The sequence below is a fragment of the Poecile atricapillus genome, chromosome W, assembly GCF_030490865.1.
Source record: "Poecile atricapillus isolate bPoeAtr1 chromosome W, bPoeAtr1.hap1, whole genome shotgun sequence".
Classification (NCBI taxonomy): domain Eukaryota; kingdom Metazoa; phylum Chordata; class Aves; order Passeriformes; family Paridae; genus Poecile; species Poecile atricapillus.
This window is the reverse complement of record NC_081288.1, coordinates 107,277,402-107,290,817: the sequence shown is the minus strand read 5'-3', so window position 1 is coordinate 107,290,817 and position 13,416 is coordinate 107,277,402. Positions and strand designations below refer to the sequence as shown.

Sequence of the window (13,416 nt, the reverse complement as noted above, 5' to 3'; positions counted from 1 at the left end):
TATATAGTCTATTATATAATTATTCATGTATATGGAATTAAATTGAATGTATAGAATATAGCATGTGTTAAATGAGGTGTAATATACAGATATTATATTATATATTGCATTATATAATATTTTATATTATATTATATTATATTATATTATATTATATTATATTATATTATATTATATTATATTATATTATATTATATTATATTATATTATATTATATTATATTATATTATATTATATATTGCATTATAGATTACATTTATATACCATGAATTGTTCTGTATTTTATATAGAATGTATTATTATATAGTATATAAAAATATCGACTATATATTATATAAATATATAGAATGTATTTATGCCAAATATTAATTACTATTACTCCATAATCAATGATATCAAATATTCCATATTAATATAGAATGTATAGACAATACATTATAGATTCAATGCATTAAATACAATGTATTATAAATATATCAAATATTTCTGTAGGGGATGCTTTATATAGAATATATAATATGGATTTAACGAGGAACTCATTATTTATATTGAATTAATTATGGAATGCATTAATAATTATAATTTATATATATAGACATTAAATAGTGTGTCATATATCATGTATTATATATATTATATAGCATGCATGATATATAGAATATATATTATGTATTAAACACAAAATGCATGATAAACCGTGTATCAATTAATAAATCTAATAGAATGTATTAATATTTAATTATTAATGAATTAATTATATATTCCCCATGTATTAAATAGTGTTATATATCATGTACATGGTATAGAATGCATTATATATATTTTATGTTATGTATTAAACAGTGAATGCATGATAAACCATTTATCAATTAATGAATCTATTAATAGGATGTATTAATATTTAATTATTAATTTATTATTTATATATTCCCCATGTATTAAATAGTGTTATATATCATGTACATGGTATAGAATACATTATATATATTTTATGTTATGTATTAAACACTGAATGCATGATCAACCGTTTATCAATTATTGAATCTATTAATAGAATGTATTAATATTTATTAATGAATTAATTATAGTGCATTATATATTCTATGTATTAGTGTTATATATCATGTACATGGTATAGAATACATTATTTATATTTTATGTTATGTATTAAACACTGAATGCATGAAGAACCATTTATTAATTAATGAATCTCTTAATAGAATGTATTAATATTTAATTATTAATGAATTAATTATATATTCTCCATGTATTAGTGTTATATATCATGTTATATATATATCATTATATAAAACCTGCTATAAAATACATTACATATATTTTATTTTATGTATTAAACACAGACTGCATGATAAACCATGTATAAATTAATAGAATGTATTAATATTTAATTATTAATGAATTAATTATAGTGTATTATATATTCCATGTATTAGTGTGCCTACTATAGAATACATTATATATACAATATATTCTATATGAAACACAAAATGCATTAAATACACCATATCAATTATAAAATATCTTGATGGTGTTCATCTAATTAATTCTATATTAATCGAATTAATTATTAATGTATTAATTATAGTGTATTACATGTATTCAAGTGTGTTATATATGAGTATTATATAGAATGCATTATATATATTTTATATTATGTATTGAACACGATATGCATTATATACCATATATCAATTATAGAATAATAGAATGTATTAATATGATTAATTATTAATTACAATGCATTAAATAAAGTGTATTATATAAACCACATATATTAAATAGTGTATTATATAAAATGTTTTTTATATAGAATGCATTATATATATTTTATATTCTGCATTAAATATATTGTATATATGTATATTAATGATATGAATGTATTAACATCATTAATTATTAATTACAATGCATTAATTATAGTGTATTATATATACCCCATGTATTAGTGTATTATATAAAATGTGTTTCATATAGAATACATTATATAGATTTTATATTACGTATTAAATATATTGTGTATATATATATTAATGATATGAATGTATTAATCTCATTAATTATTAATTACAATGTATTAATTATAGTGTGTTATATACAGCCCACGTATTAAATAGTGTATTATATAAAATGTATCTCATATAGAATACATTATATACATTTTATATTCTGTATTAAATATATTGTATATGTATTAATGATATGAATGTATTAATCTAATTAATTATTAATTACAATGCATTAATTATAGTGTATTATATATGCATCATGGATTCAATAGTGTATTATATAAAATATATTTTATATAGAATGTATTATATATATTATGTATTAAACATTGATGTATCATTTATAATGAATTAATTGTATAATGTAATAATATTAATTATTAATATAGAAGCTATTAAATATTAATTATTATACACTCCATGTATTAAACTGTGTATTATATAGAATATATTTTATATAGAATGTATTTTATATAGAATGTATTATATATAATATATTATGTATTAAATAGATGCATAATTTATAATGAATTAAGTGTATCATGTATTCATATTAATTATTAATATATAAGCTATTAAATATTAATTATTATATGCACACCTATTTATACATATTTTATATTTATATTTGTATTATTATTAATAATAATAAAAAATAATAATAAATTATGTACTAAATCATGCATTATCTTGAATCTATTTTATATATTTTTATTTTAAATAAAATATATTATGTAGTAATTATAAATGCATTATTTATAATGAATTAATGATATCATGCATGCCTATGTAATTAATGCATAATCTAATATTAATTATTATATACGCCATGTATTAAATTATATAGAACGTATTTTATATAGAATAAATTTTATATAGAATATATATCTATTATGTATTAATTATAAATGCATTATTTATAATGAACTATAAAACACATATTAATTATTAATGTATAACCTATTAAATATTAATTATTCACTCCATGTATTAAATCGTGAATTGTATAGAATGCATTTTATATGGAATTTATTTTATATAGAATATATTTTAATTATTATGTATTAAACATTGGTGCATTATTAATAATGAATTATATAATGCATTATATTCATTATTAATCTATAATTATTAAATATTAATTATTAGGCACTCATATATATTTATGCATATTTTATATTTATATAGAACTAATTAATTATTCTACACATATATAATATACACATATATGTATTAAATACACATATAAATATATATTCTCTATATATAGTACAGGTATTATAGAAATAGATATTTTTATGCAACTATTATTATTATTAATAATAATAATAATATTAATATTATTTATTATATATATGTTATCATATATTATATATTATATTATATATTTATTATATAAATATTACATATTATATAATATTATATAAATATTATATATTTATTTTATATACCATATAGAATGCATTTTATATGGAATTTATTTTCTATAAGCTGTATTTTATATATATAAAATTTATATATTAAATATGGAATGCATTATTAATAACCAATTAACCCTATAGCGCATCCATACGGAATTATTAGTGGATAATTAATTAACTATTAATTAGTATTCACTCCATTCATTAAACACTCACACTGGGTTAAACCCTGCAGATATCAAATAGATATCAAATCGATATCAAATTGATATCAAATCAATATCAAATTCATATCAAATCAAGATAAAATCGATATCAAATTGATATAAAATTGATATCAAATCAATATCAAATTGATATCGAATCAATATCAAATCAATATCAAATTGATATCAACTCAATATCAAATCAATATCAAATCTATATAAAATCGATACCAAATCGACATCAAACCAATATCAAACTGATATTGATATCAAATTGATATCAAAGTCAATATAAAATTGATATAAAATTGATATCAAATTGAGATCAAACTGATATAAAATCAATGTAAAATTGATATAAAATCGATATAAAACTAAGAGATTGATATAAAATTGATATAAAATTGATCTCAAATTGATATCAAATTGATATAAAATGGATATAAAATCAATATAAAGTCGATATAAAAATCTATATAAAATCAATATAAAATTTATATAAAATCAATATAAAGTCGATATAAAAATCCATATAAAATTGATATTAAATCAATATAAAATTTATATAAAAACTAATCAAATCAATATCAAATCGATATCAAATCGATATTATTGATCAGGTATTGGGCTGGGGCAGGGGCTGATGAATTCCTTGGGATCCATCCATGGATTCCTGGGAATGTGAGACGGGATCGGGGCTCGAGGGATGGGAAATATCCCGGAAATGCAGAGATCCCGGGAAGGACGGAGAATAAAACGGGAATATCCCAAATATCCCAATTAAATATCCCAAATATCCGAAATAAATATATCAAATATCCCAAATATCCCAATTAAATACCCCAAATATTCCCCAAAAAATATCCCAAATATCCCAAATATCCCAAATAAATATCTCAAATATCCCAATTAAATATCCCAAATATCCCAATTAAATATCCCAAATATTCCAAATATCTCCAAAAAATATCCCAATTAAATATCCCAAATATTCAAAATATCCCAAATATTCCAAATAATTATCCCAAATATCCCAAATATCCCAAATATCCCAAATATCCCCCCAAAATATCCCAAATATCTGAAATAAATATCCCAAATATCCCAAATAAATATCCCAAATATCCCCAAAAAACATCCCAAATATCCAATTAAATATCCCAAATATCCCAAAAAAATTATCTCGAATATCCCAAATATTCCAAATATCCCCCAAAAATATCCCAAATATTCCAAATAAATATCTCAAATATCCCAAAGAAATATCCCAAATATCCCAAATATCCTAAAGAAATATCCCAAATATCCCAAATAATTATCCCAAATATCTTAAATATCCCAAATATTTCAATTATTCCAAATATCCTAAATAATTATCCCAAATAATATCCCAAATATCCCAAATATCCCCAAAATCCGCAATTCCAGAAATCCACGGGATGCTGGGAAGGGAGGGGTTAAATCCCAATAATCCCAATAAACCAAATTCCCGGATTTTATCCCAATAAATCCAACAGAATTCCAGGATTTTAATCTCAATTCCCGGATTTTTATCCCAATAAAACCAACAGGAATTCCCAGATTTTTATCCCAATAAATCAAATAGAATTCCCGGATTTTTATCCCAATTCCCATTTTTTTCATTCCAATAAATCCATCAGAATTCCAGGATTTTTATCCCAATAAATCCAACAGAATTCCCAGATTTTTATCCCAATTCCCATTTTTTTATCCCAATAAATCGAACAGAATTCCCGGTTTTTTATCTTAATAAATCCATCAAAATTCCCAGATTTTTATCCCAATAAATCCAAGAGAATTCCCGGTTTTTCATCCCAATTCCGAGGTTTTCATCCCAATAAATCCATCAGGAATTCCCATTTTTTTATCCCAATTAATCCATTAACTCCTCAATTCCTGGATTTTTATCCCAATAAATCCATCAGAATTCCAGGATTTTTATCCATCAAAAATTCCCATTTTTTTATCCCCATAAATTAATCAGAATTCCCGGTTTTTTATCCCAATTCCTGGTTTTTATCCCCATAAGTCCATCAGAATTCCCAGATTTTCACCCCAATTCCCATTTTTCCTCCCACCCGTCCCATCCCTGCCGCTTTTTCCCTGGAAAAACCGGGATAAACTTCCCGAATCCCAAGTTTTTGGCGGCTGGAGCGGTAATTAGCGCTCCCTAATCGAAATTCCAATCAGCGCCGGCACTCTCGGCTGCGCCTTTCATATGCAAATGAGCTTAAATGGGCTAATTAAGGCTGAGCCTTAACCCGCTCCGCACCTGCTCCTCGCAATTCCCAATTCCCGCCTTTTTCTGCATCCCGGGATTTTGGGGGGATGGATGAGAGAGAGCGGGAAGAGCTCGGGGATTGTTCGCTTGGAGGTGAAAATTCCATGGAAAAATTCCCGGGGTTTGATCCCTGACTTCGTCATCCTGAGAAAATGCTGCAGCCCGAGGTTTTCCCTCTCTCCGGGATTTTAGGGATCAAATTCCATGGGAAAATTCCCGGGGTTTGACCCTGATCTCATCATCCTCACTGAAATCTCCCAGCCCGAGGTTTTCCCTCTGAGATTTTAGGGATCAAATTCCATGGAAGAATTCCCAGGGTTTGATTCAATTCCATGGAAAAATTCCCGGGGGTTTGATCCTCACAAAATTCCCTCATCCCGAGGTTTTCCTGCTCTCCAGGATTTCAGGGATAAAATTCCAGAGAAAAATTCCCAGGATTTGACCCCTGACTTCATCATCCTCACAAAATGCTGCAGCCTGAGGTTTTCCTTTTGTCTGGGATTTCTGGGATAAAAATTCCATGGAAAAATTCCTGGGGGTTTGATCCTCATAAAAATCCCGGCTCGAGGTTTTAGGGATAAAATTCCATGGAAAAAATCCTGGGATTTGATCCCTGACCTCCCAAAATTCCCTCATCCCAAGGTTTTCCCACTCTGGGATTTCCGGGATAATTCCCACCTGGCAGGAGGAGCCGGAGCCGGAAAAATCCTCGGGAAAAGCCGTTGGATTCCTCGGGATAATCGGGAATGAGGAAGGGGAAAAAGAGGAGCCCAAGCTCCGGGAATGTCGGGAATATCCCGGAGAATTTCCGGGAATGTCTCCCAGAATTTCCCAGCTCATCGAAGGTGAAAATCCTTGGGAAATGGGATTTTAGGGAATATTTTCCCTGAAGTTTAATGGGAATATCCTGAAAAAAAAACAAACCCGGGAATATCCCCACGGGAATTTTGGGATAAATCCCTGGAAAAATCCAAGGATTTCATCCCATTTTTTTTTTTCTTCTGGAGCTTTTTAGGGGAAAATAAAAAGTTCCCCAAATTCCGATTATTCCTGGGAAAAACGAGGCAGGGATCGGGAATGGCAATTCCCGGGATTTTCCTCCTCGCTCCGGGTTTTTATTGGAAATTTATGGGAATTTCATTCCAACTTTTCTCGGGGATTTCCAAAGTTGGGAATGATCCCTAGGGAAAAAATGGGAATTTTTTGTGGGATTCCAAAGGAGAAAAGCGGGATGAGCGGGATCCCGATTTTCCTTCTCCTCAATCCCAATTTTCCTTCAGCTCCATCCCAATTTTCCTCCCCAATCCAAATTTTCCCGTTTAATCCCAAATCTCCATCTCCTCAATCCCAATTTTCCTTCACTTCCCCAATCCCGATTTTCTTCTCCCCAATCCCAAATTTTCTTCTCCTCCCTTATCCCAATTTTCCTCCCCAATCCCAATTTTCCTTCTCATTCCCAATTTTCCTTCATCTCAATCCTGATTTTCCTGTTCAATCCCAATTTTCCTTCTCATTCCCAATTTTCCTTCATCTCCATCCCAATTTTCCTGTTAAATCCCGATTTTCCTCCCCAATCCCAATTTTTTCCCTCCCCTCCCCACCTCCCCCATTCCCAATTTTTTTCGGGATCCCTTTGGAAACCCCCCCCATATTCCCAACCCTTCGGAATCTCCTTCCCGCCCAATTCCCGTTATTTATTTGTTGTTTTTCTGGGATTTCCCGTCCCTTTTATCCCAATTTTTTTTTTTCCCAATCCTTCCCTCAATTAAAATTCCTCCCATTCCGTGGGATCAAAGCTCCCATTCCCGGCATTATTCCCAGAATTATCCCTGGAATTATTCCCGGCTCTTCCCGCCTTTGTTCCCGGCTCCGCGAGCGTCGTTTGGGATTCCCTTAATTGGGGCTTTTCCCAGGAAAACGATCAAAAAAAACCGGGATCAGCTCCAATTCCCGCTTTTCCCCACCCAAAGATTCCCAAAGAAACTCCGGGAATTCTCCGGGATTGGGAATGATTGTTTTAATTAAGGATCTAACGAGCGATTCCCTACGGATCAGCGGCCCCGCAATTCCCGGGGTTTTGTTTTTCCGGCCGTTTCCATCCGGAGCCCAAAGATTCCCTGGATTTTTTTTCCCCCCCGGGAAATTCCGTTCTTTGGGAATTTTTGGGAATTTTTGGGAATTTCCGGCTCTCCCTCTCTTCAAACCTCACATTTTTCCCCAATTCCCAGCGGAAATTCCAACCCTTGGAATTTTTTTTCCGGGTTTTTCCGAACGAGCGACGCGAAAAAAAAAACAGGATTTGATTTTTTGGGAATGATTCCGTGAAGGAAAAAAAAGGAATTCCCCTCCTTTGGGTTCATTTCCCGATAAAAAATTTGGGAATTTTGATTTTTTTTCATTAAAAACCGGGAATTTCCGGTGGTTTTCCACATTCCTCCTCAGATCCCGGATTTTTGTTTTTCCCGGGAAAAATCAGCTTTTCCCTCTTTTTTTTTTTTAATGGGAATTGAATTCCTGATGGAAAAATCATGGATTTGGGATTGTCCAGAATTGAAATATTTAAATAGGGGATAATTAAATAAATTTAAATATTTGAATGGCAATTAAATAGAATTTAAATATTTTAATAATGAATAATTAAATGGAATTTAAAAACTTCGATGATAATTAAATGAAATTTAAATATTTAAATAGCAAATAATTAAACGAAATTTAAATACTTAAGTAATAATTAAATAAAATTTAAGTATTGAAACAACAAATAATTAAATGAAATTTAAGTGTTTAAATAAAAATAATTAAATGTAATTTAAATATTTAAATAAAAATTAAATAAAATTCAAATATTTAAATAACAAGTAAATTAAATGTAAATATTTTAATAAGAAATAATGAAATTTAAATATTTAAATGAGAGACAATTAAACAAAATTTCAATATTTTAATAAGAGATAAAATTTAAATAACGAATATTAAAATGAAATTTAAATATTTTAATAATGGATAATGAAATTTAAATATTCAAATAAGAAATAAAATGAGATAAAATTTAAATAATGGGCAATAAAATGAAATAAAATGGAAATATTTAATTAAAAAATGATAAAATAAAATCTAAATATTTAAATAGAAGATAATAAAATGAAATAAAATTTAAATATTTCTGTAATAAGTAATAAAATGAAATTAAAAGTTAAATATTTAAATAATAATAATTAAAATATTTAAATAGTTAAAACGAAATGATATAAAAAAATTAAATAATAATAAGTTTTTAATATTTAAATATTCAAATGATAAAATAAAATAAAATTGAAATAACACAATAAAATAATATTTAAATAAGAAACAATTAAAAATATAAAATATTTAAATAATAAACTGAAATATTAAAATATTTAAATAATAATTAAGTTTTAAATATTTAAATATTAAAAAATAAAATGGAATAAAAAATTTAAATAATAGATAATAAAATGAAATAAAATTTAAATGTTTTCATGATAAACAACTGAAAGTTCATAATATTTAAATAATAAAAAAAAAAATAAAATTTAAATAATAATTATTATTAAATGATAATTACTCCTATAATTAAATTAAATGATTATATTTAAATTATTATATTTAAATTAAATTAATTTAAAATAAATTGAATTGAATTAAATTGAATTAAATTAAATTAAATTGAATTAAATTGAATTAAATTAAATTAAATTAAATTAAATTGAATTAAATATCCCACCTTGGGATGATCCTTAAAATCCCATCCGGTTTTCCATGGAATTCAACTCTCCCGGATCCTTTGGGAATTTTTTCAGGGAACGCCCCCGAATCCCAACCAATTCCTCTTTTCCCGCCAATTCCAGCGGGAGTTCCCTCAGAATTCCGGGAAGATCCCTCGGCATTCCCGAGAAATCTCTGGGAAAAACCCGGAGAGGAGGAGGAAATTCCAGAGGGGGAATTTCTCCCGATTCCTCATTTCCCAGAACTCGGGAATTCTGGGAATTCCAGGTTTTTCCAAGCGGGAAGGGGGAGCTGGGTTTTCCCACGTGGGGGAAATTCCAAGGAAATCTGGGATCGGGAACGGGAGGATCCCGGGAATTGGGGATGGGAGCGGGAATGAGAGGGGAGGTGGGGAATGGGAAAATTGGGGAAAATGGAGAAATTGGGAAAAGGGAATTGGGGAATGGGAAAAATGGGAAAAAGGGGAAAAATGGGAATGGGAAAATTGGGAATGGGGAATGGGAGAAAGGGAAAAAAGGGAAATGGGGAAAAGGGGAAAATTGGGAAAAATGGGAAAAATGGGAATGAGGAAAAGAGAAAAAGGGAAAAAGGGGGGAAATTAGGAAATGGGGAATGGGAAAATGGGGAAAAGGGAAAAATGGGAATGGGAAAAGGGGAAAAATGGGAAAAATGGGAAATGTGGAAAAAGGGGAAAAAGTGGAAAGGGGAAAATGGGAAATGGGGAAAATGGGAAAAAAGGGGAAATGGGAAAGGAAAGGAAAGGGAAAGGAAAAGGAAAAGTTTCATTCCCACTCCTGCAGCTTTTCCAGCTGTGACGCAACTTCCGGATCCGGAATGACGGAACGGCTCCGCTTGGAAAATCCCGGCCCAGCCCCGCGTGCCAAATCCACAATTCCCAGGAAAAATTCCCGGAAAAAATTCCCAGGAACAATTCCCAAGAACAATTCCCAGAAAAAATTCCCGGGAAAAATTCTTGGGAAAAATTCCCAGGAACAATTCCCAGGAATAATTCCCGGGATTCTGGCTGCCCACAACACCCGGAAAGAATTCCCAAGAAATCCCCACAAACTCCTGGAATGTCACAAATCCCTGCAGCTCCCACATTCCCAAAATTCCCGGGGAAAAAATCCGGGATCCGGAATTTCCCCGGCTCCCCTTTGGAACTGGGAATAGGAAGAGATAAAATTCCTGATTTTCCTGAAGGAATGATTCAAATCCTTGGAAAAATGGGAAAAAAACGTGGATTCCTTGGGAATTTTATTCCGGAATCCGGACGCTCCCGGGAAATCTTCAAATTCCAACCAAAACCAATTCCCAAACAACCAAAAAAACCGGGAAAAGAACCCAAATTCCCGTTTTTATCCCTCGATCCTGGTTTTTCCCGGGGGAATTTGGGATTTTGGGAATGTCGGGAGCGGGAGAATTCCGGGAATTCCCGGGATTTCACTCACCTGGTGGCAGCCCTGGAGATTGGAATCGCGGCCGTAGGAGGAGAAGGAGCCTCGCTCCGATTTACCTGGAAAAGGGAAAAGAAAATTCCAATGGAATTCCCGGAGAAGGGAATTGGAGCCAATCCCGGTTTTCCGTTCGTCCCACGATTCCCGATCCCGGCCCTGCCGAGAGGCCTGGACGCTTTTCCCGGGAATCCGTTTTCCCTGGGAATCAATTTTTCCAAGGAATCAGTTTTCCATCAAATTGGTTTTCCTGGGAATCGGTTTTCCCAGGAATTGCTTTTCCCAGGAATCCATTTTACCTGGATTGAGTTTTCCCGAGAAACATTTTTCCCGGGAATCAGTTTTCCAAGGATTCAATTTTCCCAGGAATCAATTTTTCCAAGGAATCCATTTTCCCTGGAATTGCTTTTCCCAGGAACCATTTTTTCTGGGAATCGATTTTTCCATGAAATCAGTTTTCCCTGGGAATTCGTTTTCCAAGGGATCAATTTTCCTGGGAATAGATTTTCCCAGGAATTGCTTTTCCCAGGAATCAGTTTTTCCTGGGATCATTTTTCTCTGGAATCAGTTTTCCTAGAAATTTGTTTTCCCTGGGAATTTGTTTTCCCAGGAATTAATTTTTCCAAGGAATCAGTTTTCCCAGGAAATCAATTTTCCAGGAAATAATTTTTCTCTGGAATCAGCTTTCCATGAAATTGGTTTTCCCAGGAACCATTTTTCCCTGGATTCAGTTTTCCCGGGAATCAATTTTCCCAGGATTCAGCCTCCTCATCCCAGCCCTGGATTGGGAATTTTCCCATGGAATTCTGCGCTAGGATTTTTGGGAACGGGATTCCCGGAGCCAGAAACCGGGAATGAGGCCGGGAATTTTGTTCCCGAGGCGTTTTCCTGGGAATTCCCGGATCCCAGGGATTTTTGGAATGGAAAGGGGAGGAGGAAGAGGATTTGTGCATTCCCAAAGAGCCCATCCCAAACATTCCAGGGAATTCCAGAGATTTCCAGGGACACGGCGCCCTTGGGAGAGGCCAGAAAATCCCGGAGCCCGAAATTCCCGCTTTTCCAGAGGCACAAAGGATCCAACTCCGGGAATCATTCCCGACCCAACTCCAGATCCAATTCCCAAGGAATCATTCCCGATCCAATTCCGGATCCAATTCCCGGAATAATTCCTGGAATTCTGGATCCAACTCCGGATCCAACTCCCAGATGTAATTCCAGATCCCAATCCCCAAGGAATCATTCCAGATCCAATTCCTGGAATTCTTGATCCCATTCCCAGAATTCCTGATCCAATTCCCAGAATTCTGGATCCAATCCCTAAGGAATCATTCCAGATCCAACTCCAGATCCAATTCCCAGAATTCCTGAACCAATCCCCAAGGAATTATTCCTGGAATTCCCGATCCAATTCCCAAGGAATCATTCCCAATCCAATTCCTGGAATTCCTGATCCAATTCCCGGAATTCTGGATCCAATCCCTAAGGAATCATTCCCAATCCAATTCCGGATCCAATTCCCAGAATTCCCGATCCAACTCTGGATCCAATTCCCGGAATTCCCAAGGAATCATTCCTGATCCAACTCCGAACGTTTCAACCGGGAATTCTCCGGGAATTCTGACCCCCCGCGGGATGAGGATGATGAGAGGGACGATGGATCCCTCCGGAATCCGCGGGATTTTCCATTCCATTCCCGATAATCAATATTTATCCCGAGGGAAAAACCAACCCTTGGGAAATCGGGAATTGTCAGGGATGAGATCCGGGCGGATCCGGCCGGGGGAGGAGGAGCCGGGAATCATTCCCGGTAATTCCAGCGTTTCCATGACATCCCTGGGAATTCTGCCAAAGCTCCGGCGGCTTCCGCGCCGACGCTTTTGTTATTCCCGCTTTTTTTATGGATTCGGGAATGAGTTTCAGCTCCTCTATCCCGGATTTTTTTTATGGATTCGGGAATGAGTTTCAGCTCCTCTATCCCGGATTTTTTTCCTCTCGGTTTTTTGGGATTTAGGGAAAATGGGATGGGGAAAGAATTTGGCTTTTCCCGGTCGGGGAAGAGAAGGAAACGGCTTTTCTTGGAATTCTCTTTATCCCAAAATTCCCTTTATCCATAAAAAATATTTATCCATAAATTCTATTTTTCCTTAATTTTTTTTATCCCAAAATTCCCTTTATCCATAAATTCTCTTTATCCAGAAATTCTCTTTATCCAAAAATTATATTTTTCCCTAAATCCCATTTTTTCCCCCAAATCCTGGT

The 13,416-nt window shown here is 32.1% G+C and overlaps 1 protein-coding gene across 8 annotated transcripts in view; it reads right to left on the bottom strand.

Annotated features, from left to right (window-relative positions):
- The window catches only part of LOC131592353 (transcription factor 4-like), a 56,861-nt gene extending 43,887 nt beyond the window's left edge, over positions 1-12,974 (bottom strand). For 6 of the 8 annotated variants that reach the window (XM_058863800.1, XM_058863803.1, XM_058863802.1 and 3 more), the window contains exons 1-2: positions 12,887-12,974; positions 11,155-11,219 (exon numbers count right to left, since the gene is read on the bottom strand). In XM_058863800.1, the coding sequence (XP_058719783.1) occupies positions 11,155-11,219; positions 12,887-12,959 (138 nt within the window). In that variant the 5' untranslated portion in view covers positions 12,960-12,974. Of the gene's footprint in view, positions 1-11,154; positions 11,220-12,886 lie in introns of those variants that run through there. The other 2 variants (XM_058863808.1, XM_058863810.1) reach the window with 1 other exon arrangement.
- Positions 12,975-13,416: the final 442 nt, after the last annotated feature.